Genomic DNA, 26,176 nt, shown 5'->3' with positions numbered 1-26,176 from the left:
CCAGACGGGACTTCACAGCGGAGCTGCGGCCTGTCAGCAGAGACCTGAGACTCTCAGTTCTGAGAACACTCTCAGTTCTGTGCCAGCTATCCCACAGCTCAGGGGACAAGGCACAGACCTCGAAGAGCCCAGGCTGAGTGGTCTCACTTCCTGGACACGGGGCCCCAAGTCCCAAGCCCCTGCCCCAAGCCCACCCCCAGCTAGTGACTTTCCCTAGGTTGATCCCTGTCTAATGAGGCTGGGGTTGGGGCCACTGCTCTGTCCCCATGACCCTGCCCTCTCTAAGTGAGTGAGTGCTCAAGACACCGGGGGTGCATGGCCTGTAGGTGCCCCACCACCCCTGCCAGCTGGTAGCAGTGTTTCTCTCCCCCAAGTAGCCCTGCCACCAGCTCCTTCTCAGAGGTCACTCAAGCCCAGACTCAAGCCCTCTTGTGCTCCAAGGGGACAGAGGCACCAAAGGGCAGACCACATCCTCCCTCCCTGCCTCCCAGTGAGCCAGCTACCCACCATGCAGGACCACAACTGTCCTCCGGTGCAGGGATGCAGGCTATTCACCTCAGCCCTGCCCAGCAGCCCTGTGAGCACAGCATCACAGACAGCCTGCCCCAGCCCCCAGCAACAGCACCCATGGTGTAGGCTTCCCACCTCCGGGCAGAGACCTGGCTCCCTGGAGTGGGCAGAGGGGGTAGCAAGGAGGCATGCGGCGAGCACAGAGAGGCCAACACGCTCAATGAGGGCGGTGTGGCTGCCAGGCAGGCCTACAGGGTCCTCGCCTGCTGAACGGGAGCAACAACCCCCTCCTAAGAGCTCAGGTGAAAACCCAACAAGGTCATGTCAATAAGGGGCTGGCACCATCCCCTACTGAGCATTTCCTAGCGCTCTGCATGACCCCGTGTCCCTCATGTGCACCTCTAGGGTGGAGGCCTACTCAGGCTGGTGAGCGCTCCAGCAGCGAGCTGTCCCGGAGGTCATGCCACCCGGTGTCCTCTCCTCTCAGGAGCCCCTGAACCGGCCTTGGTCACCTTCTAGACAGGGGATCCCAGGCCTGCCGAGCCCGAGCCAGCAAATCACCCACCTGCCCACCCAGCCACCCCATACCGGAAGTTCCTATTTCTAACTCAGAGAACTCTGTCCCGGCTTGAAGCCCACTCAGCCTCAGGCCACTCTTAGCAGAGATCACCATCCTCGGTTCCCAACCGCCTCTCCTTCCACACTCACCCTCTGCCCTGCACCACCTCCCCCGCCCCCCAACCCCAGGCCTCTGAGCTTGTGCAAAGGAGCAGGCAGGAGGCAGCAACCAGAGGCCCTGGGCAGAGTAGTTCTAGGGCAGCCCTCCAGCACGGGCCAGCCACAGCCTGGGATCAGCAAGCCTGCACCACAGGCAAGGCCGTAGTGGGAAGGGCCATGGCTTCGAGGCCTGGAGGGCAGGCTTGGAGGGCTGAGCACACGGTGGCCTCTGTGAGCCCATCTGACCTTGTACAGCCCACGTCCGTGCCCCCGCAGTAACCTTTCTGCTCAGCCCTCCTTCTGTCCACCTATGGATGAGCATTACATGCCTTCTCAGGACACTTCCGAGCAGCAGCCCTGCTCCGTGGCCCAAGCACTGTCCCACTCGGCATGTCTGGGAGCTACAGTCTATGTGCCTTGGCCAGACTTTCCAGGGCCTTCCCAACTGTGTTCCCCCCTGCCTCCTCTCACTGCCCCACTGCTGCACTCTGCACGCACTGAACTCTGACCTCCTGAGCCCATGTCCTACCCCTCCTGACGTACACATACACTGTTGACTCTGGCTAAAGCAATGTGTCTACTTGCAGCCACCTGGCAAATGTCACCTGCTCCAGGAGGCCTTTCCTGGACTGGCCGGGATCCTCCCTGCTGATGCCTCTTCAGCCATCGCACCAGTGGAAGCATGAGGCCACTACCAAGCTGACCGGCTGCCCGAGGACCACCCGCCCGTGTCCCTGCATCTAGCCACAGTCCATGCTCAGAAATGGATGGGGGAGGATGAACGGAGGGGTGGATGAATGAGCAAGGGGGAGGCTCTGGGCCAACCTCTCAGGCCAGATTCTGGCTCTTGAGGCAGAGGCGCAGGGCGTGGGATGAAGGAAGAAGGCCATGCATGTCCCGAGAGAGTAAGAGAGAGCTGGGCCGCGGTGGCCGCGGCTGACCTGGGAGGGGGTGGTCACGCTGATCTCAGGGACAAACGTGTCATCAAACAGGCTGAGGATCTGCTCCTGCTTGACCTCCTTGGACGGGGTGTGTTTGGGAGGTGGAGGGACTGGTGGCCCTTTCCGGAGCTGTGGGTCGGCAGCAGGTGAGGGGCCGCACAGCGGGGCACAGCAGAGCGTGGGGGTGGGGGAGGGGGGACAGACAGAGACAAAGCCACGGTTAGTCACACCCCAGGCCCTGGCCCCACCCAGGCAACTGAGGAAGACAAGAAGAGTCACGGCTGCCTGAGGCACAGGACCACAGGGCCACCCCTAGAGGGAGACTGAGGCAGGAGGTCCAGAAATGCTATGCAGAGACAGAGTGGATGACAGAGAAGGGGACAGGAGGGGGAAGAAGTGAAAGGAGAGAGACAGGGAGGGAACAGAAAAGAAGAGGAGAAAGAAGGGAGAGCCCGGGCAGGGCGGGGAGGGGGCTGCAGGTCTGGGCTGTCACCCACCTGGGTGAGACACTGAGGAGAGAAGCTGTCGCTGAGAAATAGCTATGACCTGGGCTCTCTGTCCTTTCAGGACCCTCTCTGCATCTCCTGCGGGAGGGGCCCATGCTCTCTTGTCTGTCACCCGTGGAGGTCAGCACAGAGCAGGAGCCAGGGCCCAGCAGAGGGCCAGGCAGGATGGCCACACACCTGCCCATGGAGGGCCTCCAGCAAGTCAGGAACCATGCCCCGCCCCCCAGCCTTGGTTTCCTCACTTGTTGAGGTGGGGTGGGCATCTGCCTCACAGGGTGGCTGTGACAGTTTAATGAATGAAAATGTGGGAAGTGGTGGCATAGTGCTGGGCCCAGAGCAAGTGCTATTCAAGTGTGGGCTCTTGTCACACTCTTCACGTCTAATCAGCTGTGGGGCAGGTCATGGCCAACCACCAAGAGGGCTGCTGCCAGGAGCTGACAGCTGGGAAAGCCTATCAGTTCAGACGGGGCCACAGGCCAGTTCCTGGGGACATGGCAGAAAGCTGGAGGAACCTGGTGAGGGTAGGAGTGGGGGCCAAGCTTCTTGGGGGAGGCTTCTGGAAGCCCAGGGCCTGTGCCCCTTGGCTACCTCATGCTCCCCTCCCCGAGCCCTTTCCCTCACTGACCCTGTGAAGGTCCTGCATGGCCTCATGCCAAGAGAGAAGGTGAGGAGGACAGAAAGCAATGGCCTCTGCAGATCTGGATGCCCTGGGGCTGAGGGCCCCAAGCCCCTTGTAGGGGGGGGGGAAGGAAGATGAGGAGGTCAGCAGCCCCAAGGGTCAGGGAAAGAGGGAAGGAGAGGGTGCTGTGGGGGAGCAGAGGGAGACACACGGTCACAGGCATTCCCAGGAGAAGTCAGGGCCGCTGAGGGGAGCCCAGGCCGGTGTTGGGGAGAGGACTGGGAAGGAGAGAGAAGCAGGAAGAAGAGGGAGCAGGGGAGGGGGCACGGCGCCTACCTGAGACGGGGACTTGGGGAGGGCGGCCCCTGCTGCTGCTGAGCTAGGCGGCTCAGGCTCATGGTTGACTCTGATCTCCGGGGCGGCCGGGGAGCCATCTGGAGGAGGCGAAGGGCTCTTGTCCCCTTTTGCAGGGGCGTTGTCACTGTGGAGGCGAGACGGGGAGAAAGCTCAATGGAGGGAAGTCACTGCGTACAAAAGGGAATGTGCAAATGCACAGGTGTGCCTGTGATGGGATGTGTGCACGGATCCGTGTGGAAATGCATGTGCATGCGCGCATGAGCATGTGTCTGTTAACATGTGAATTGGAGAGCGTGTATGTGTGTGTGTTCACATAGATTCACCATGAAAATGCGATGTCCACGTGTGTACGAGTGTGTGTCCCAGTGCTTACAGGTGAGAAGTTCATGTACGTGTGATTCAGAATGGGTGGAAACGAAGGGGTGTGGGCACAGGGCCTGCCTTGGAGACAGTGACGGCCCGGGAGGAACTCCAAGCTGGAGGTCTTCAGTCCTCGGGGAAGCCACCCACAGGCCACCGCTGGGCTCCACCAGGGAGCCGAGCTCCACAGCACGAGAAAGCCAAACATCCTAGAGGCGAATGAGTCTCATCCCACACGTCTTGCAGCAGCCCTTGTGCCCAGCTGGGCCCACCTCCTCAGCCAGCCCCCAAAGGCCCCGGCCGGCCTCCCCGCCAGTCCACCCACTCACACCAGGACACCGACCACTGCCCGACTCACAGGGCCCATGCTCCCACCCACACCGTGGTCACCATCCACACCTTTGCGCCTACAGGCCCTTTAGGGCAGAGGGCCACAGAGTGGCATCCGGGGGTGAGAGGCTGCGGTCTCTCACATGAGCACCACTTGGGGGCAAGGGGGCAGAAAATGAAAATGTACATTTGTTCTTGCATAAGGAAACCATGGGACGGTACCGATAAAGACCAGCCACCGGCCGCAGATGGCTGTTGAAGGTTATATTTACATTAAGGGAAACTAAAAGTTCAACTGCTCAGTCACACTGGCCACATTTCAAGTGCTCACCAGCCTCCCAGGGCAAGTGTTGGACAAGGCAGTTCTAGAAGGATCCAAAGAAGCTACTGACCACATCGCCTGGGGGGTGGGGTGGGGCTGGAGGATGGTGTTGAGATGATGGGACAGACATCGTGGTCCCTTCTCATCTCTACTGAATTTGTGTTTCGTGGGAATGTATTTGCCTCCTTAAAGCATACATATAAACATAGTATACACACACACACACACACACACACACACACACACAGATTTTAAAACCCACCACTGTGCTACAAGACCCCTTTCCCCTTCCCCTCTCGCCGAGGCTCCTTTCTGGCTACATTCCTCCCGTTAACCTCCTGGTCTGGGCCACAGCCAGGTGGACGTGCTGTGGCACACAGAGGAACCCACTCAACCGAGTTCAGGCTGTCTGCCCTCCTCATTCCCACCGGATAGCCCCTGAGCCCTCCGACCCCACGACACACACACACAGGCCACAGCACAGCCCTGCTGCCCCGCCGGCTCCCTCCCACAGCAGCCCTGCCCGCAGCACCAAACAGGGGACATAGGTTAGGGGTTAGTGGCACCCTCGGAGCAGGATGCTAGGCGCATGCACAGGGGTCAGCCGGCCAGGTGCCGGCCCCAGACACCCCCACAATGCAGCACTCGGTGCCGGTACCTGTTCTTCTTTCTGAGCAGCCGGGAGAGCAGTTTAGTTTTCTTTCTGTGGGAACGGACGGGACGCAGAGGCCTTCATTTTGGGGAAACGCCCAATTTGAGGCTGGCCTGCTCCCTTTCCTCATCAGCAACCCCTCTGCTCAGAGGGGTGCCAAGGGGCAAAGCCTCCCCTAAAGCTCAAAGGCCATGAAGAGGGCCTGACCCTGCCCTAACCCTAACTCCCATTGCCCAGTCCCGGGAACCCCACTGACCTGGGCATGCGGCCAGGCACCTTGGAACAGAGCTGACAAAGTGAGAGGGTGCAGCCCCGAACCAGGGCTGACCAGCTGAGGGAGACTGCTGGCCACCCACCTTGCCTGTGGTTCAGCACACGGGGGCTCTGGGGGCCCACAGTGCCTGGAGGGGGGTGCAGCTGGCCGCTGGGAGGCCTCTGAGAGGAGGCAACCAGGCTGCAAAATGGGCCACCTTGCAGTGAAGGAGGTTCACAGAGCTCCACTCCCCCCATCCCCTCCATTCCCCTCCCCATCCGCTCACACCAGCCTTCTCCCACAGGAAGACTGGGTCCAGCTGCTGCACTGCCCAGGTGGCCTCCATTCACCACCCTCCCATCTTACCTGTAGGCCCAGCACAGGGAGAGACTCTTCCTCCCTGCAGGGACCTGGCCTTGATTCCCCACCCCTACCCTGCCCCCTGCTCACCCCTTGGCCTCAGGGCCTCCTGTGGGCTCCTTTCTCTCAGTCACACACATTCTGGTTCATTTTCAGAGAGAAGAGGAAGAGCAACATTCCCTGAATAACTCCTTAGTCCTCCATGGCCCCCCAGTTGCCCCAAGACACAGATAACTGTTCCCCGTTTCACAGAGAGGAAGCTGAGGTCCATCCATACCCTGTGGGCTGTGCTGTCACAGGTGCAAGCCAAAACGGAAGGGAAATCCCAGACGGGCTATCATTTCCCTTGACCCGCAGCCAGAGGGCAAGGCACTTCCCTCCTCCCTCACGGTTTCCCCTCAGGAAGCAGGAATCTCCTCGCAGCTGGAGGGGACCCTGAGAGGCCAGACCAGGCCAAGGACAGGAACAAGGATGATTTTGTGTGTGCCCAGGATGCCACCATCCAGGGACTTGGGCTTTCCCAGGAGCAAGGAAAGGAAAAGGTGGCACTACGCCCCTGCTGGGGGAGGAAGGCTCCCCTTCCAGGTGGCTCCGCACCAGCACGGAAGTTTGGAGTCCCCGGGCCCCACCTCCAAGGCTTCGCAGGCACCCTGGCTGCTGGGCTCCACAGGAAGGGAAGCCAGGCCCAGGCCCAGGCTCAGGTGTCAGGTGACGCTCAGACTGTCCAGGAGTGCTCCTTCTCTGATGCCACACACCAGAGGAATGTGGGGTGCCCTAACCTGTCCCCCTGAGCACAGAGAGGCCAAACCCCCAGGGCGGGGCAGACACAGCCCTGCCCTGGTCTTCCAGGAATGAGCAAGCTCTGCCCCAGGACCCTGCCCCAGACCACACCTCCCTCCACCCCACCCTCAGCCAGACTGCCAGACAGTGCTGGGCTACACGCACCTGGGCTGGGCCTTGACTGTGAACGTGTTGCTCCCGTGCTGCTTCTCCAGGCTAACCAGCACATCGTTGAGGTTCTGGTTGAGCTGCAGGGGGACAGCAAGCAGGTGGGGAGAGCCTCTGGGGCCACCAAACACCTCTGTCTCTCCAGTAACATCCCTGCTCCTCCCCATACCTAACCCCTTCTTGCACCCTGTCCCTTACCAGGAGTAGGGAGCTGGGAATTGCACACCAAACCCAGAAAAACGAAGGGGAAGAATGGAGGGAGTGGGCTACATTACTAATCGTTACTGCTTCTGAGGACCATCCTCTCTCTTCTTTCTACTTGTAGCAATTTCCTAAAATGCCTCATTGCAGCTTGTACAGTTTTTAAATGTTTTTAAATTGTTTTTGCAAACTAACTGTTGATTCTAATTGTTAAGGTCATTGTGCCAAGATGTTTTCAGGCCACCCTACAACTGCCAAAGATTTCACTAAAAGCACAGACAGGATAGAAGAGGTTTATCCCGTGTACACAGTGATTCTCACTCCTGAAAAAAATTTCCCTCTTTCGCTTTGACCACTAGGAAGCTCAGAACTGAATTTTCCTCCTACTTTACATAAATGTTTTCTTCCTCCAAACACCTCTTCCCTTTTTAAACTTTTCATAAGTTGTCTCAAATGTTTAAAGGCAGGAAGGAAAAGAATGGGAAGACCTAAAAGGCAGGAAATCATAGTCAGGGTGGTGGCTCAGGAAGAGGCCCCAAGCTGCTGCTTCTCCTCCTGCCCTGGGCCTGGACTCCACCGCCATCACTTGGTTCTTTTGGGCCCAAGAGACAGGGTCAGTGACCCCTCGAGTGCACGAAGGGAGGGGCCGCCATCACTGGGTCTCTCCAACTCTGCTTTGTAGTTTAACTGCCAGTTAAAATGAAAATAATACAACATAGGAATTCAAGCTAATCAGACCCCTTCTTACCCCGGATTCTGGCAGATAAAACAGACGCGTTTCAATGTCTTAAGAAACATGAGAAAAAAATTGAGAAATTCTAGGAACTTATTGACTATTTGCCTACGAACGGGGAAAGGGCCAGCATTCTCAGAGCTCCCTGAGCCAGTGTTGCCTGAGAACACACTGAAACCTCAGGAGGGGCTGGTTCCATCCAGGCAGGGAGGATAGGACGGGGCGAGGAGGGGGCAAGGGCCAGGCATGTGGGCCCTGCTCACAGCCTCCCCAGCACTCTAGAGCCTGGACGCTCTAGAGTGGCGAGCTCCTGGAGGCCAGGACCAGGCGGCTCTCCCCAAGGCCCAGAGGCAGCACTGTGGTTACTAGTGTGCACCAAGCCCCAGCAGGAAAAGAGGGAGCTTGGCCGGCCCCGTCCTTGCCTCTGACCCTGGCTCTTGGCAGCAGAGTGTGGCCCAAAGGGGTCACTGGGACCTACCTTACTCATCTCCTTGTGGAAGTTCTCCTCCAGGCCAGCAATGCTCTGGAACGTGTTAACATAGAAGCCTACACGGCTGCGGGAGAGAGGGAGGGAGGGGCAAAGAGAACACACAGGTCAGCGGGCGGCCCAGGAGACACACACACACCGACACACCTCCACCTTCACCAGAGACACCAACCGTGGGAGGGCACAGGGCACAGCAGACAGACATCCTCAGGAGGGAGGCCAAGGCTCAGCGCCACCACCTATGGGGACTCACCCCTGGGGACTCACCTGTTCCACAGGGACGGCAGCTCTTCCTGTAGGTCCACATTCATCTCCTCAAACACCTTCTGGGCTTTGATGAGCTCCTCCTCTGCCTGAGGGGCAGGACCCGTCACTCCCCGCCCCTCCGCCAGGCCTCTGTCCCAGCCAGCTGGGACCGGGCCAGGCCCACCCGCCCCCCAAGACCTGCTTCTCCCAATCTCCCACCCCCGAGATCTGCTCCCCCAACCTCCTACCCACTCGCTCAGATCTGTTCCCCCAACATCCCACCTCCCGAGACCTGCTCCCCCTAACCTCCCAGCCCCAAGATCTGCTCCCCCTAACCTCCCACCCCCATGGTAAAAGGGACACCCCCGCCCCACCCACCCCCACCCCCACCCCCGTCAGGCCAAGGTGGGCCAGGAGGGAGAGGAGGAATGAGCAGGGCACAACAAGAAGGCTCCAGACAAGGGGCCCAGAGGCTGGGGCACAGGAAGGTCACAGACCCAGCCCAGCAGGGACCCTGACCACTTACACGTGAACCCTTCTCAGACTAAGTGTCAGCCTGCTGCCCAGCTCCCTTGGCCTTGTCCTTGCTGTCCCTGCCTGAGTACCCCTTTCTCAGGGTAGGCTCCTACTCAGCCCCAGCCCCCAGCCTGCATTTCACCTCCCTGTAGGAGGTGGTAGCAGCATTTCCTCTGTGACCTGTCCCCACCACACAGAGTCCAGAGGCAGCTGCTCAGGCATCCAAGAAGGACAGGGGAAAGATGGGGGTGAGGGCAGGGCCAGGGGAGGAGGGAGCTAGGTTGCCGGGCAGGGTGCCAGGGCTCACCCCCAAAGCCCTCACCCTGGCAGGGCCAGCCCAGCGCCCTCCAGACCCACTCATACCCACCAGGTGGCGCTAAGGCCCCATCCCAGAGCCGAAGGCGGAGACTGGTGAGAGTGGCAGTGAGTCACAGACCCCAGGCAGAGAAGGGGCTCTGCTAGCTCATTGGGAGGACACTGCTGGAAACAGTGACTCAGGGGGGTGACTTGGATTCAGAGTCTGAGTCACATCCCAGGAACTCAGCAGGCCCCTCCCCGGGGAACACTCCCCACCAGCAGCCTTACATTCTCAGGCCTCTGGCAAAGGCAGCCACCTGACCAGAGCGACAGACCAGAGCCACAAAGCACACGATTTCCGCAGCCCACCCAGCTGTCCCATCCAGCTCCGGGCCCACTATCCCTGCTGTTCCCTGCCAGCCCAGCCTCGGGGATGGGCGTGAGGCTGGAGGAGTGAGGGACCACCCTGCTCCTGATGACAATTATCTTCAGGTTGCTGGAGCTTGCTAGAATAAGCTCCTTGCCTAACTGTTTAAAATCTAACTTAAAAATTAAAGGTGGAATAGGGAAAGAGAGAAAGAAAGAAAGAACGAAAGAAAGAAAGATAAAAGAAAGACAGACAGAAAGAGACAGAAAGACGAAAGAAAGAAAGAAAGAAAGAAAGAAAGAAAGAAAGAAAGAAAGAAAGAGAAAGAAAGATGAAAGAAAGACAGAAAGACAAAAGAAAGAAAGACCGAAAGAGACAGAAAGACAGAAAAACAAAAGACAGAAAAGAAAGAAAGAAAGAAAGAAAGAAAGAAAGAAAGAGAAAGAAAGGTGAAAGAAAGACAGAAAGAAAGACAAAACAAAGACAGAAAGACAAAAGAAAGAAAGAAAAACAGAAATAAAGAGAGAGAGGGAGGGAGGGAGGGAGAGAGAGAGAGAGAAAGAAAGAAAGAAAGAAAGAAAGAAAGAAAGAAAGAAAGAAAAGAAAAGAAAAGAAACAGAAAGAAAGACAAAAGACAGAAAGAAAGATGAAAGAAAAGACAAAGAAAGAGACAGAAAAACAAAAGACAGAAAAAGACAGAAAAAGAAAGAAAGAAAGAAAGAAAGAAAGAAAAGAAAGAGAAAGACAGAAAGAAAGGAAGTAAAGAAATGTCTGTCTGAGCATGCACGCCTCCGGCAGCTCTTGGAGAGGACCAGACCCAGCAGGCCCACCCTGCCATACTCCACTGTCGGCCACTCAGGTAGGTACTGTGGGTCTGTAGAACCCAAAGAATGAGTTCTGGCACTGTCACACACCCCTCCCACCCAACTGCCACGGGTCTGGCTGAAGACCCACGTTCCCCAGGAGCTCTGGCACAGCTCCCATACCCCCAGAGACCACCTCTCCATGGCGATTCGGCCACTACCCCACGACACTGGTCCTGACTCCCCAGACGAACAGCGGTGACAATGACACTGAGGATGGCCTAGCAGCTCATTGCTGTAGGCCAAACTCTGTTCGCACGCCCAGCAATCCTGTGAAGAACAGGGTGGCTCCGTTTTAGCGTTCCTGGAAGTCAGGGCCTGTGTCTGTCATTCCTTTTGGGTCACATTCTTCATATTCTGGCTGTTTCTGAAGCACTGGAGGGGGCAGGGGGCCGGGGGAGAGCTTTCCGTTGCTGGAGAGATCTTGAAGCCCTGGTGGCTTGGCTACAGGCCAACGGACACATGGAACAGATGGAAACAGGCCCGCTCACCATGCCACGGGGCACTGGGGTCCCGCAGGCAGGTTTTAGGGGACTGTGGCCAGTGCGGAGAGCAGCTCAGAACTGGCCCAGGGAATATGTGGCACTGGTCAGCTTGAGAGAACACAGCCTCACCAGGTCACACTATCTCCCCAAAGTCAAGTCAGCCAGCAGGGCAGCCCCGGGACCACAGTACCCCAGCTCACAGCCAGACAGCTGCCCGTGGGAACTCAGAAGACTCCCCAGCTTCCAGCAGGGTGGGGGCAGAAAGAGGATCTGCTCAAATAAAAATTGGGTCCAAATGGGAAAGCCAATTGGGCTGAAAGGCCAAACATCTGCAGTCCAACATCCAAAGATGAGATCATATGCCTTAGCCTCCCTAGTGGCTCCCCTGAGGCGGGGGGATGGGGCCCTCCCAGCAGGATCCCCTACCCACACCCCACCCGGGAGCTCAAAAGCAGCCACAGGCACCACCCCAAGCTCCACAGTCTCCCAGAGGCAACAAAAATCTTCACCTGGTCTCCTGCCAAACCCATCTCAGGGAAAATTATGCAGAAAGCCTGGGTCTGGGTCAGTGGCCCCAACCCCTCCAGCCAGAAGTCCTGAACTCTATAGGCAGGGATGGTGCCCCAGCCTCTAGCTCCTCCTTCACCTCCTGAGGGCCATCTCCCCCAGACTTTGGAGATCCAGGGTCAAGCTACCCTCAGGGTAGGGCTGTCAACAACTCAGTGCCTCCAAAGTCACCCCATAACTCTAGTCTAAAAGAAATCAGGCAGCAGGTCAGATAAGAAATTGGGCCGCGAGCCCATGCTGAGCCCAGAGCCCTCCACATCACAAGCGTTCAACACGTGCAGGTTGAAGATGATGAAATCAGGAGGTGGCCCAGAAAAAATGGGGCCACTGCCCAAAGAGAAACCCAACCTGCTGGGTCAGGGCTCTGTTGCCCACCCCCACCTCAGGACCACGAAGGGGTGCTGGAGTCCTGCCAGTTTCCCTGGAGAGAAACCATGAGGCCACCTCTCCCAGGGTGTATCTAGCCGTCCCTGGCCACACTGCGCTCACCAGGCACCCAGTCCATCCCAAGGGCAGAGGTCTGCAAAGAGCGAAGTGTTACCAGGGTATTAAGATCAGTCAGGAGTTCTGTACAAAGGCCTCCTCCAAGAAGCCCTCCAGAACCACTGTGGTGCACAGTTTGCCCTTCGAGAAACTCCCAAAGAGCCAACCCTCCAGGCCCCTGGTCTCAGATCCCAAACACACTTGCAGAGCCTTCCCAAGGTTTCCCCTCTAGGGGCACCATGAGGGCCCACAGTTCCCGAGGGTCCCTTCGAGCTGGAGATTTCGCCTCTCTGGGCAGGTGTGTCTCCTCAGTAAATTCTGGACAACCTCACAACTTTTACTAGGCTTGAAGGACAACACATGTCCGGACAGGAGCCCTCAGAGAGGGCAAATGGCTCGGAGGCTTTCCTGCATTCCCAGAGGCTAGGATTTCATAGATTCTCAGGACTACCAGAGACCCAGGCATGAAGCAACAGACTGGGGTCCACCCCAGGTTAACCGGAGCCCCAGGCCCCTCTGAGTCGCCCACATTTGACCTCAGGTCTCCTCTGAAGCAGGAGCTCTCCCAGCAGAGGCATTTGAAAACAGCCCTGCACCTCACCAACCCAGGAAATAGACTGAGCCCTCCCCCCGCGCCGGGCAGTGCAAGACGGGCGCCCAGCGCCAAGGACAGGACAACAGACCAGAAGGCGCCAGCACGTGCAAGGTTAGAAGCCAGTGTCACCTGATTTCGGAGCAGGTTAGTTTGAGCTACGAGATGAGCCTGCAGTTTGCCTTGGCACCACTGGGGGGCGGCTTTCTCAAGCAGCGAGACAGGCTGGGGGTGGGGAAGGGAGGTCAAGGCGAAGGAGAGTGGAGAAACAGGAGGGAGATGGGGAGAGAGAAACAGAGACACAGATATTAAACACCAGTCCAAACGTCCCAAACACAGTGACAGACAAGCTGGCCGCCCCTCCAGGGGGCCAGCCCCCCAGCAGGTAAAGGCCCCTCGAGGTCAAGAGAATTAAGGGGAGCCCCAGGCAAGGGGCAGACAAGGGGGTGCAAAGCAAACTGTGCAAGCAAACTTGCACTCCAACTGCAAAGCAAAATGTGAGAATCGTTAGCAGGGGCAGAGGGGCTCAGCAAGCTTGGTCCTGCTCCAGGGTGGGGGTGGGCTGGGGAGGGGAGGGGGACCCACCCTCGGCCCCTCACTTGTGGACAGTGTGGCCAGCCCAAGCCCTGGGCCCCCAGGCTTGTTCCAGCTGAGATAGGGTCACATCGGATCCCATGACAGAATTCCACTCAGAGCACGCCAGGTCGGGCAGGGCCGTTCCAGTGAAACCCAAGCCAGGCCTGTTCTCATCCTGGAAAGTGGCCTCGGAGTGGGGTGGAGGAACCAAGGGCCAGAGCAAGCACCAGAGGATGGGCAGGAAGTGGGCCCTCACCCAAGTGCCCACAAGGGCCTTTCACTTGCCGCCGTGGGTCCAGCACCATCCTCCACCCACCTCTGCTACCTGGGACTAGTCACCTGCTATAAAGCCATCTGCAAGCGGGGTTGATGGTTCCTGCCCCTGGGGAGCAGAGACAGTCAACAGTGCAAAGGGGTGCAGGGAGGGCAGCACAGAGGAAGGCCCCTCCAAGGGACGTGGGTACCCAGCCTAAAAACTCTCCCCCACAGCCCTGCCCTCCAGCCCTTACCTTGGCAATTTTGGTTTCATCCTTCTTTTTGGCGGTTTGGAGGGACTCGTAATGGTGCCGGGCGCTGTCATAGTCCACCAATTTCCGCCCTCGCTTGGCAATGCGTGACTGGAGGACAGACGGGGTGGGGGAGCGGTGCTGAACAGGGCCTCACCCATGCTGAGATGCTGACCAGGCTGGGCCCAAAGAAACTGGGGGAAGACGAAGGGCCCAGGGCAGTCGACCCCGGGCTCAAGAAGGGCATCTCATACATGCTTGAAACACGTACTCCAACATTTCTGGTGGCAAAGAGCTCACACCTTCAAGGCAGTCCCTGCCCTCTGGGGTCCTTTCTCATACAGAGGCCAAACCATGTCCTTCAATATCCACCCGTTGTTGTCAGTACCCTCCAGCCAGTACTGTGGGACAAGCCTCCACCCTGGCCTGGCCCTCAGCTCCTTAAAGACGTCTCCTGGACCCCAGGCTTCTCTTCTCCCAGGCCACCACCATTAGCCTCCCTTCCATACTCTTCATAAGGCCTCTTCAGGAGCCTGAGCCATCTGCATTGGGCGGCCATGGGGGCCAGCATGGAGCCTGACTCCCCGGGTATCAGGTCTAGCACAGCAGTCAGCATCTGGGCTCAACATGTCTGCTTCCACGTCTGAAGCATCTGGGGCCCACTGACCTCAGTGGGGACCCTGGCACACTGACAGTTCCCAGTACGTGGGGGCTGGCTCTTGGAACACACCCAATAACACATATACACCCAGATAAGAGGGAATACACACAACAATACATACATTCCCTTCTAAGCACACATAGGCTAATGCAGGACACCTATAGGCACACAGGCCCAGGCCTTACATGCCCTCAATACACCTCATACAACCCTATAGTCGTTCCACAGTGACATGGCCACACACGCATACATGCACCACGGGGTCTCTTCCCCTAGTCCAGAGACCCAAAGGTTCAGGGCCCAAAAGCTGTCAGCTCTGAAAGGCCCAGGGCTGGGGGCTGGTGGGCTGGCCTCAGAGGGAGCAGCCCTGGAGGGATGAATTGCTGGGTGAGGGAGATGCCTGCCTTCGGGGCATGGCCACCTCAGTGCCTGAGAGGGGCCGGAGGCTGACCCTTCCCCCCACCCCTCTGTCTCCTCTCCCGCTCCCCTGCACAGGCCACCAGGCCAGAGCAGGACTGATCTATAGAGAGTGCCTCTCACCTTGATGTCAGGGAACTGGCCCAGGTATGTGTCCATGGTCAGCAGTGCCTGGTCCACCAGCTTCTGGTGATAATCCAGCCAGAGGAGGTCATTGTTCTGAAGGACGTAAGAGTCCCTGAGTATACGGCTGGGCGAGCTGGGCCGCACCCAGTCCCCCACCCTCTCCTCCCAGCGACCTGGGGTCAGCTTCAGCCCCATCACTTCACAGCTCAGAGGCTTCTCAGAAGCTTGGGTGTGGAATGGGTGTACTATAAAATCACTCCTGCCCTGTGGCCTCTCATGGGGCAACTCTAAGGGAACGGATAAGCCCAGGGTCAGGGAGTCGAGGTGATTTACCCAAGGGCACATGGCATGTGGATACCTGAAAACCAGAAGGGCTTGTCCCTGTGGGTGAGGAATGGGCCGGGACCTGAGACGAGGAGGGCCTTCCGGGAAGGACTGAGGCCACCTGCCTCATGCGCTCACCTCAGCTATCTTGTTTGCTTCATCCCTGCCAGGCCAGTCGGGCTCGTACACCTCCTGCAGACATTCGTTCAGTTTCTTGGAGGCCTCGTGCATGGCTGTGGGGCAGAAGGGCCATGCTGCAGCCAGGGCCACGGTCACCCTTGCCCCCACCTCCAAAGGCCCTGGAGGTGTGTGGGTCCCCACTACCAGCCCTTACCCCTCCACCACAAACCCTGCTCCCCTTCCCAGCTCTGCACCCATCAGCAGCACGTGGCAAAGGTCCTTCAGTGTCCCATGAAGCCCCCCTCCCCAGGCCGGGTGTGCCCCAGGAGACCCACCTGCCCCTTACCTTTGACGGAGGCCAGGTAGGTCCGGAGATCCTTCTGCAGTCGAGTGCCCTCGGTCTGCAAAGAGAATGACAAGGACAGCATAAGGGCCCGGGGCACACCCCATACCTGTCCCCATCCTTCCTGCACCCTAGCGTGGACAAATGCAGGCTGCTCCTGACAGCTGCCACAGATCAGCTGTCCTCATCAGGGCACCAGCGGGATGAGAGGAGACGAAACATGCGGAACAGCCACCGAGCACAACCCAGCCTGGAGCACCACTCGGAGCACAGCAGCTATTGCCTCTCTGGCGACAGAATGTACTGGGCCTCCAGCGTTCCTCAGCACCACCCCTGCCTCAGGGGCCCTGACCCCAAAGGATATCTGTCCTGAGCCCGTCAGCACCTGCCTCTTGCAGGGACTCTTCAGAGCCCTGTAAGGAAGGCAGGAAAATGGAGACCCCTCCACCCTGAATAAGACACGGGGGCACAGGCTGAATGGCACACACATACAATGGGGTCGGCGGCCCCCAGGCATGCTCTCACACGACCGGGGACCAGGTGACCAATGAGCACAGAACACAGGAGTGGAACACCCAGCACCTTGTCCTGAAAGCTCAGGCCAGCAGGCTCCCACTGCATCGTGCCAGAGACAGAGGATGGCACTGGAAGGGGTGGGCAGGTGGGCTGCAGAGGTGAAAGGGAATGGCTTAGCAAGGCTTCAGAGAAGTGCGGGGTCGTGCCCAGGACTCTCAGGACACTGGCCCAGCCAAGAGGGAGGAGGCAGGAGGTAGGAAAAGGCTGGCCAGGGGACTGGGCCAGGCAAGGAAGACCCTGAGCTGGGGAGGCAGCCCCAGCAGCTTCCTGAGGCAGCAGGACCGGCACAGAGGATGGCCCCCTGGGCAAAGCCTCCAGTTCCTCTGGATTATCAATACCACACAAGGCAGGAGCAGGAAAGCGGAGTCCCAGGGGAGCGAGGGGGCCAACAGGCTGAGGCAACAGGTGACATATGAAACCATCAACAGTGAGATGCTGAAGTGTCCAGAGGCCATGTGTAAAGTGGGAGAGCGCACACACAGGCTTTAGAGTTATGAAGGCCCAAGTCAGGCCCTTACTAGACATGTAGCCTCAAGCAAGTTACCGAACCTCTCCGAGCCTCGGTCTCCTCATCTGCCAGCTGGGGTGACCGAGCCCCGCCTGGCAGACCACAAGCTCACATGTGCTCAGGGAACAGCGTAAGTGAGCCAGGCCAGGCCCCTAGCTTCAGGAGATGGGCTTTATGAGGACGATGGTGATGCGGGGCAGGGGGGAAGCTTGAGGAGGGCAGGGCCTCTGGAGAGCCAAAGGTGGCAGTGCCAGAAGCTGACTTCTGCAGGGGAGGAGCACTGTCCTGGCGCCTCCCTGCCCTCCCTGCTCACGTGTCAGCAACACCCCTGAATCCCCCTGCCCTGGTGGAGAGCGAGATAGACATGGACCCGGCAAGCAGACACAGCCCTACTCCTGGCCTGCCTGGCGCTTCTGCAGATGACAGGTGGTCTCTACTCCAGCTGAGGGCAAGCAGGGACACAACCAACCTCCTAGGCTCACCCAGGCACCCTCAAACCTCATCTGTCCCCACCCCCCAAACAGGCCCTCCCTCCTCACAGCCAGGGCCTCCTCTTCCTCCCACAGTGTCCCCAGAGCATCATGCACCAGCTGGTTCTTTCCCTGCACCGTCTTCATGGTATCATTTGCCCCCACCTGACCGACGAGGAAGCTTAGTGGTTCAGTGGCTTGCCCGGTGTTCACGGACTGGAAGACCCGGTGAGGACCCCCACAGCCTGGACACTCGGGCCCCACCCGCAGCTGCCTACTTATTACAATTAATGCTTCCAGAAAACAGCAGAGGCGTCATGCAGGAAGGGTTTCAGGGCAGTGCATAAGATGTACAGTTAGGGAAGAAAAAAAAACCCTCTCCAAAATTCCTTCCGTCCCCCCAGAGTAGCCTATAGAACCGTGGCCACACCTAATTCTGAGAACTTTAGAGTTTGAGGCTTGTTAATTAGAGATCAAAGGAGGCCAGGCCACAGCATCCAAAGCTCTCTGGAATTCTATCTCGGGCCAGATGTGAACCGCGAGGGACCGGGAATGAAGAAGGGCCACTCCCACTCTTGACGCTTTGGTGGCTGAGGTGAGGATTCGAGTGTATTCATGATGTGATGCCATTGCATTCATCTGAGCTGGCAGAATCTTCCAGACTCAGCTTTTCTTCCTGCCAAGCTCCGTCATCCCACTCCCCTCCCCAGCATCATACACATCACCCCGAGGAGGGGGTCTCCGTGGGGTGGCTTGCCGTGCTTGCCCGGGCCTCAGGCCGTACCAGGGCTCCTTGTGTTTCCCAAACAAGGCCTCGCTGTGAGCAGGCACACTGGGCACAGATGTGCGAGGGGCCGCCCAGAGCTCTGCCTCGCATGTGCCAGCCGCAGCTGGGCCCCTAAGCCACATTCCCCAGTCAGTCCCCGGGACCAGACACAGCCCTCCCCCATGCAGGCCAGCGCTCAGGCCAACACAGAACCTGTGTGTTTGCTCCCAAACTGGTTCCCTCACCCCCCCACCCCCCAATAGAGCATCCAAGAAACAACTCTCTGGAGGTTCCCAGGGCTCTAACACCCCTTGCAGAGCAGCTGGGGGAAGAATAAAGCTCAAAAGCACAGTCCCTCCAGCCTGGCTCTGTGGGCTCTGGACTCAGAGGATTCTGGAAGGACACAACTACCCAGTACCAAAACCCAGGGCAGTTGCATGGGGGGTGGCTTGGCCAGCACCCCATATCCCTGCTAGACCTCCCTTCAAAGGGTGCTCCCTGCCTTCCCTGACATCAGCCCCGACCGGTGGTCTGAAGACCTAAGCTCCTATCTTCCCAGGGAGTGCGGGGGGCTCCCTCATGGACCCTCTCTGGCTCCGGCTGACTCTTGCTGCTTGCAGTCAGTTTCAGAGGATCATAACTCAATAGCCAGAGATGCCCTCTCTGAGCCGAGCAGGCCCTAAGAACAAGAAGGAATCAGGCCTGTGCCCCCTCAGCGAGAAAAGCAAACAGCAGCAATGAGCCCTGGGGTGCAAGCTACAGGTGGCCCCAGGACAAAGAGCATGGCCCACCCGGAGGACCCAGGATGGCTTCCAGAAAGGCCAGAGCTGGACCTGAGCTGCGGGGAGGTAGTGGAGGAGGTGAATGGGCCCTTTGGGGTTCCCCAGTGCAGGGACAGAGGGCAGAAGGGCTAGACTGGCACTAAGTGGGGCCAGGAAGGGCTCTGATGTGCCCCTGTGAGAGCCCGCGACAGCCAGGTGACCTACACCCTCACCTAGGGCACCCAGAGGGAGGGGTAGGAGATTTGCTGCCTTGAAACCCATATTCCCAGCCATCCTAGTCCCCGACTAGCACTGGGCCCATTCTGCTTGGTATTCCCAGATAAAGAGCAGGAGAACACTCAGCTTCCAGACTTTCCATACTCAGACTCCACCCCACCTTTCCCGGGGTCACCCAAGCCCAGGGCCCCAGTTACCCCCACACACCAATCAAATCCAGAACTGCATGGCTGCCTTAAACCCCAAGAGAGGGTCACCCCAAGCTTCAAATGAGACCTCAAATCCACCCCCTCCTGCTCGGCCCCTGAAAAGCCAGCCACCCTCCCCAATCTGAGGACAGACAGAGCCCCAGCTCAAGTAACCACTCCATGCCTGCCACCCGCACTGGCTATCTTTAACTCTGGCCTCACTGCCTGGTCCCTGAGCCCAAGGATCACTGAGTGACTCCCTGTCCAGAGCTGGGGCCCAGAGAGGGTGACTGTGAGGGACGAAAGTGGAAAGCAACGCTGTGGTCATAACACTGGGGCCAGACCACAGGGAACCTCAGATCCCAAACCTGTGCTTTTTCTCCTTCCACCAGACAGCCCAGCCTGCTCTGAGGCAGCCCCATCACCCCCTGCCCAGCTCAGGAGCCCTAACCCTTCTCTCCAGCCCAGCCAGCTGTCCTCAGGCCTGGGACTCAGCTCCAGAAGGGGTGCCTGAGAGTGGACAGATCTGGACACCACACCACTGTGTGCCCTTGGAAGAGTCGCTTAACCCCTCTGAGCTTCAAGTACCCATCTGTAAAATGGAGGATATGAGCATCCGCCTCAAGAATGCAAGGTTAGTGTCTGTAAAATACAAGCAGTACCTAGTCTATAGTCAAGAATGCAAGGTTAATGTCTAGTGCCTAGTCTATAGTAGGTACTCTAGCAACACTGATTCCCCCAAGGGCTTTCAGAGCATCCCACAACCTGAGGAAGCCAGCTGAGTAGGGGACAGACCCCTGGAGCTTTCAGGTGACAGAATCAGAAGCAAAGACTTCAGGGTTCTTAGCCAAGCCTCCATTTTGCAGGTGAGAGAACTGAGGCCCAAGGAGCAGGGGCTCACCCAGGGTCACACGGCTCTGTCATGGCACCTACTGGGGCCTTGAAACACTTCCCATTAGCGGCCTGGGGGACAATCAGCCATGAGGGCTTCTATCCCTGCCCTAAGGAACATTTCAACAGAGCTCCTCTGGCAGGCAAGGATAAACTTGGTCCTGGGGACTTTTCAAGCTGCTCTCTGCATCCCCCTCTCCCACCATGCCCCCAGCCCTCTCCCAGCATCCTCCCTGGGACTCTCCCAGCATGTCCCCAGCCCTCTCCCAGCATGCCCCCGGCCCTCTCCCAGCATGCTCCCTGGGACTCTCTTAGCATGCCCCCAACTCTGACCCAGCATGCCTCCAGACCCTCTCCCAACATGTTCCCCAACCTCTCCCAGCTGCTTTCTGACCTTCTCCTTAGCTGCTCTTTAACTCTCCCAATATGCTCCCTGACCCTCCCCTGTCACCCCAGCCATCTCCCAGCATGGTCCCCAGCCCCTAGCCAGTGAATTGTCAAAGTTCTCCAAAGAGGACCCCCTCCCCCAGGTTGCATTCCAGCTGCAGAGGCATTGGTGGGCACCTTCAGTGCTTTCAGTGGCCTCAGACATGAACAAGGAAGAGGAAGAAGACTGGTTTGGGCCTATTTGGTCCCTTTCCCAGGACAGCTTAGGCCCTAACCCCACCCCCATGCCGATTCTCACTCCTTGTGGCCTCTCCTGGCCTCCACCCCCATCTGTCACTCACTGAGCCTGGCCTGCAGAAGCCATGGGGCCACGGCCCAGTTCTCCCTCACTTCCTACTACCTCAGCCCTTCCTCAGGAGGGGAGAGTCACCAAGGTCATCTCATTCCCCACTTCTATGTCCTCAGACACAGCCACAGAAGTGGCTTATTCTAGACTCAGCAGATTCATGTGAGGAAAAAGTTTCAGGGACATCCCAGTTGAGGCATTCAGGGTCCTTCAGTCAAGAAGATACAAGAAGTCCTCTCTTGTATCGAACCACTGCCCCCAGGCTGCCAATGTGATTAAGCCCCTTCTGTCACTGGTCTCTGACCTATGCAAAGGGACCTGATAACAGTGCCACTGTAGTCTTTGGGACCAAACAAGTATGGATCTAAATCCACTCCCAAAACAAGATGGCCTTGGACAAATTACCCAGCTTCTCTGAGCCTTTCTGCTTCATCTATAAAAAGGGAACGGTGACACCGGATACCTTACAGGGATGTTGGGAGGCACACCGGGCCATGCTTAGCAGCTGCTCACACCAGATCCTGTCTGCCCTGCTCCCACAGTACACTCTGCAAATGCCACTCTCCTCCCAAGAAGCTTCTTCAGCTCCCACTTGCCTCGACGTTCAAGGTTTTCTAGAGTGTGGCCAAAACCCCTTGCCTGCTCCCACCTGAACGCCACCCCCCTCCCCCAGGCCTCCTTCTTCTTTCCCGTGGACTACATCCAGAACCACTGCTCCCTCCTCGAGGAAATCCTCTGTAACCTCATCAGCCCGCACGGGCACCTGCTCCACGCTCTCTTACTCCATAAATTCAGCTCTTGACATTTTCTACCTGGAAGCCACAATTCCATTTTGCACAAGCTCCCTAAGGCCAAAGGCCACCCACACTTACCAGCTGTTTGTTGAAATTCTGGACACACTGTTCAAACTGCTCATCCTTTGTCTCATCCGCCTTCCCTAGTTTCTGGAGGACCTGCCAAGGCAGACAGAGAAGGGAGTGTTACCATGAGAAAGTGAGTGCGAAACCAAGAGTGCCCGATCGCCAATACCACAGACAGCCCCCCTACCCCGACCAGGGTCTTGGAGGCCCGCCGCCAGTATCACCCAGCCCAGGGCACTAGGACCATCAGAAGGTCTCGTGGCTGCTGGGATCCCCAAAGGCAACCCTGAGTCCATCAAGTCTTGAGACCTCCCCATCTTCTATCCAGGGCTCACCCATTAGCCAAGAGGATGAACTTAGGTCAGGTTTGCTGTAGTGACTGAAACCAGGAGGACGGGAGCTCCAAAGGCAGCTTATGGGGTCAGGGCCCCCTCCTTGCTGATCTTACACTGCGACCCTGGGGGCTCCGCCCCAACCCTGGCAGCTAAAATGTGAGCTGAGCACAAGAGGGGCCAGGTAAGGGCAGCCCCACTTCCCCCACATGACTCCATTTCCTGGGCTGAGAGTTTGTGAATACCAGAGGGAGGAGCAGAACAGCCCCAGGACAAGGAAGGCAGCAAAGGGTGGCTGGGGGTCAGGCTCTTTGTGTCCCAATCTGACTAGACTTTCAGATGTGACCTGCCCCAGCCACCCTGCTCCCTTCTCTAGAGCCCAGCAGGCCGTGCCAGGCCCACTGCTGGCACCCACACTCACACTCACACACATGCATTCACACACACACACACACACACACACACACACACACACACACAGGCTTGCAGCCACCCGCTCTACTCCCAGCTAGACATCTCAGAGGTGGACTCTCCCCGTGGTGAGTCACACTGTGCTTTCTCAGCTGTGTGGGGGGAGCCGAGATGGATGGGTTAGGGCAGAGAGACCCAAGGCCAGAAGGGGGGGAAAGACCTAAAGAGGGAGGAGCAAGAGCCAGAGAGGAAGTATGATGAGAGAGATAGGGAGGTGGAAGCTAGGAGGGGTGAAGGCAACAGGGGAGGAGAGGGCCGGGAAAGAGACGGATGAAAGATGGGTGCCGAAAGGGGAAGCTATGGCAGAGACAAGGTGGGTTTATGGGAAGACAGGGAAGGCAGAGAAACCCCCCCCCCCGCCACTTACAGCACCCCCACAGGAAACAGGAGGACCCCGCTGAGACATTCAGCAGAGGCAGTGGCCACAACCCCACAAGAATGAGAAAGAAAGGTAGCAGTGGGTGTGGGTGGCAGGTAGAGGGAGAAAAGGTGGCCTGAACCAAGGGAGGCCCTGTCCCAGAACAGAGTCCGGACCTTCCCAGCCCTGACTGGACCTGGGATGGCCCGTGCTGTCCTGCTGCACCCTGTCCAGCTGGCTCGGGGATCACGGCAAGGTCTGTCAGCTCTCAGACCCACTCTCCGCGTGGAGAATGTTTAGCCATCTCGTCAAGTGCCTGCTATGCACAACAGCCATGGGCATCTCTGCTGGGGCAGCACACATCAATCAGACATGGATCCAGCCAGACAGAGGGAAGCACATGGGACTGTGGGAGCCCGGGGTAGGGATCCCACGCAGCCTCAGCAATCAGGGAAGACTTCCTGGGAGAAGTGGCAGCTCAGACGGCCAGGGAGAGCGTGCAGCAAAGCGAGGAGAGATGAGGAACATTACCAGGAAATTCAGAATAGCTCAAGGTGACCAGAAGTCACAGAGGATGCTGGGGGAGGACGTGGGCAGTGGGAGGAGCAGGGTGGGCATGGGAGGGCGGCCCACAAACAACTTTGTGCTATAATGGTCACAACACGGTTTATCAGGCCAGGGCAGCTGCAGGCTGATATTGAGGTGAGAGGAAAAGAGCAAAACTAAACCCCCGTGAGCAAGAAACTCAGCACTTCCCGCCGTCCACGGGTTCCCCCACTCCTCCCTTGGCAGCAATCCCCAGCTGGTCCTGGGGAAACAGGGCGGAGCTGTGGAGGCACCTGGCCTGCTCTGCACTGAGCCTGAGTAGGTGACTCACCCCCTATCAGACACCGGCCCCTTGGCCCGACCACCTCCAAAGACAGAAATGGAACACCAGGTGGGAAAGAACTTCCAGAAGTCAAGAGAGGCCACAAGAGACAGTAAGAGGCTCCCAGGGAACAGGGTCCAGGCCTGGTTGGCCCTCGAGACAGGAAGACTGGGAAGGTGGCCCTGTCCACCCCCCTGTCTCCCTTCTCCCCAAGGAAATGTACTCTGTCAGCAAAAGGTCCCCAGTGCCCATCCTGCCACCAGAGCTCCTGAGGGCTCCAAGCCCCCAGATCTGCACAGACACACACACACGGCCCCACTTCCCCAACTGGCAATGCACTCCACCCAGACGGCTCCCCACCAGGGACACCTGCAGGCCTGAGGACGGCCAGCCACAGTGAGCAATGCCAGGCAGTGAGAAGACCGTTTAGAAAAGGCACTTCCTCTCTGAACTTCAAGTGCGTTGTCTGATGAATAAACAGAACACCAGCACCCACCTTAAGGCTCATATCTATAAAACATGTGTCTGTACCTGGCATACTCGAGTAACAACAATCTCCTAAAAGGCCTTCAGAGCAACCTTCACACAATTGGGGGCCAAGCCTAACACCTAACAACCCCCACACTGGGCCCAGACTGATAGCATCCCAAGACACGAGACATAATTCAGGCGCACACACACTGAACATACATGCATGCGCACACAGTAAACTCCTATCCACCCTTCAAAACTTTGCTTGTATGATACCTCTGCAAAGCTGCCCCTGCCCTCTCTCCCCCCAACAACACTCTGTACCACTGAAGGCCTGGGACCCACCCTCCTCACTGCTGTGGGATGTGCCCAAGTGTCTGCCTCTGGCTCTCTGCCCCAGCCATGCAAACAGTCTGAGGTCAGAGACAGTGTCCAGCCTTTTACATGTTCCCAGTTCCTGCAAAGGGCTGGGCACAGGGCAGACGCACAACTTGTTCTTGGTGCCTGCTGGCTAATCTAAGCCATGACCTTCAACAGAACATCCCATCTCCCAGGCTAAGTATCCTCTTATGCAAAATGGGAGGGTTGCATACAGAAAGTACTCAGCCAGACACACAGACAGAAAGCTGACCGTGAAAGGTCAACATTAGGATGAGGGTTAGGATTGGCACTCACATGACCTGAGAACCGGTCTTGGATAACCCAGGTCCACTCCAGCAGGTCCCAAGCCTGAAGGGGCCATGTGCAGGGGAGTGACCAGCTCGGGAAGGTGGGGTAGGCTCCTGGCTCCACGTGACCTCAGGCTAACTGCTTAACCTGTCCACACCACGAGCGGTAACCACAACCTGTCCACACTGTGAATGGTAACCACGGCATGGCTGCAGGGCTGTGTTTCAGGAAAACGCCCAGTGAGTGAATGCTGGCCTTGGCCTCGTTAATCCCCCCCTGCACCTACCCCATTTTATAGGTGACAGAAGGTCACACAGCGTGGGTTCCCGCTCTCAAGGTGCTGCTGGTGTGGCTACTAGAGGGAAAAGCAAGCCGAGCACTGCCTGCCTCGGAGCAAGGACAAAGACAAAATTCGGTCCGGTAAAAATCCCACAGCTTCCCGCTACCAGCTTCCTTTTTTCCAACCTCTGTAACTGGAACTCCTGCCATGGCCCAGCCGCTGGCTAACAGACCTTTATGACCGGCTGCTGGGGAGCCCAGACCACGACCCACCCCCTCCCTGCCACCTGAAGCTGTTCTGCCATGCTGAGATCTGTCCCCGTCCCCAGGGGAGGCCTCAGGGCTGCTCTCTCCAGCCCCCTTCATTAGGGCCTTCATTAGGACACACATGCACACACTCAGCCCCCTTCATCCAGTGCCTTCATTAGGACACACCTGCACACACTCAGCCCTCTGCTCACCAGGAGGCCAGCGTGGCCAAGGCCACAGGCCTTAGGGACACAGGTGCTCCGCCCATTCAATACGCGGTTAGTGGGGCCTCCCTGTGCCCAGCTCACACACAGACTACTGAGAGTGGCTGGGGGACTCTGGGCATCCAGAGGGGCCTGGCCCCCAGGGGCCCAGAGAATGCAGGACAATGAAGATGGCCTTATAGGATGAGCAGGAGGTGGGGACAGAGGCAGGATTCCCATGGTCTGTCCAGGGTTATGTAGGGGGAGAGCCCCAGACACACCAGTGTCACACTTACGCTCTTGTCACGTGTGTCTCCCTTTGTAATAAACACAGAGAGCCTTTCTCACGATGGGGCAGAGGAGAGGTGCCACACCTTGGTGTTAGCCCGGGGGAGGGAGGGAGGGCAGTTCAGCAGCCCGGAAAGCCTCATCAGTACCCCTGTTTCTTCTCAACACATCCTCAGCCCAGCCCGAGAGCAGTGGAGCTGACGTCCTCAGAAG

The 26,176-nt window shown here is 58.0% G+C and overlaps 1 protein-coding gene across 23 annotated transcripts in view; it reads right to left on the bottom strand.

The window, feature by feature from the left end:
• Positions 1 to 26,176, bottom strand: part of BIN1 (bridging integrator 1) — a 55,256-nt gene that overhangs the window by 6,442 nt on the left and 22,638 nt on the right. For 4 of the 23 annotated variants that reach the window (XM_023259217.2, XM_045033583.1, XM_045033584.1 and 1 more), the window contains exons 2-13: positions 21,788 to 21,868; positions 15,789 to 15,843; positions 15,461 to 15,555; positions 14,996 to 15,091; positions 13,798 to 13,905; positions 12,845 to 12,937; positions 8,564 to 8,649; positions 8,288 to 8,363; positions 6,873 to 6,955; positions 5,321 to 5,365; positions 3,630 to 3,774; positions 2,169 to 2,297 (exon numbers count right to left, since the gene is read on the bottom strand). In XM_023259217.2, the coding sequence (XP_023114985.1) occupies positions 2,169 to 2,297; positions 3,630 to 3,774; positions 5,321 to 5,365; positions 6,873 to 6,955; positions 8,288 to 8,363; positions 8,564 to 8,649; positions 12,845 to 12,937; positions 13,798 to 13,905; positions 14,996 to 15,091; positions 15,461 to 15,555; positions 15,789 to 15,843; positions 21,788 to 21,868 (1,092 nt within the window). The remainder of the gene's footprint in view (positions 1 to 2,168; positions 2,298 to 3,629; positions 3,775 to 5,320; positions 5,366 to 6,872; positions 6,956 to 8,287; positions 8,364 to 8,563; positions 8,650 to 12,844; positions 12,938 to 13,797; positions 13,906 to 14,995; positions 15,092 to 15,460; positions 15,556 to 15,788; positions 15,844 to 21,787; positions 21,869 to 26,176) is intronic. The other 19 variants (XM_023259233.2, XM_023259236.2, XM_023259238.2 and 16 more) reach the window with 7 other exon arrangements.

This window comes from Felis catus, chromosome C1 (assembly GCF_018350175.1).
Source record: "Felis catus isolate Fca126 chromosome C1, F.catus_Fca126_mat1.0, whole genome shotgun sequence".
NCBI classification, from domain to species: domain Eukaryota; kingdom Metazoa; phylum Chordata; class Mammalia; order Carnivora; family Felidae; genus Felis; species Felis catus.
The sequence above is the reverse complement of the archived record's forward strand: the minus strand, read 5'-3'. Positions and strand labels throughout refer to the sequence as shown.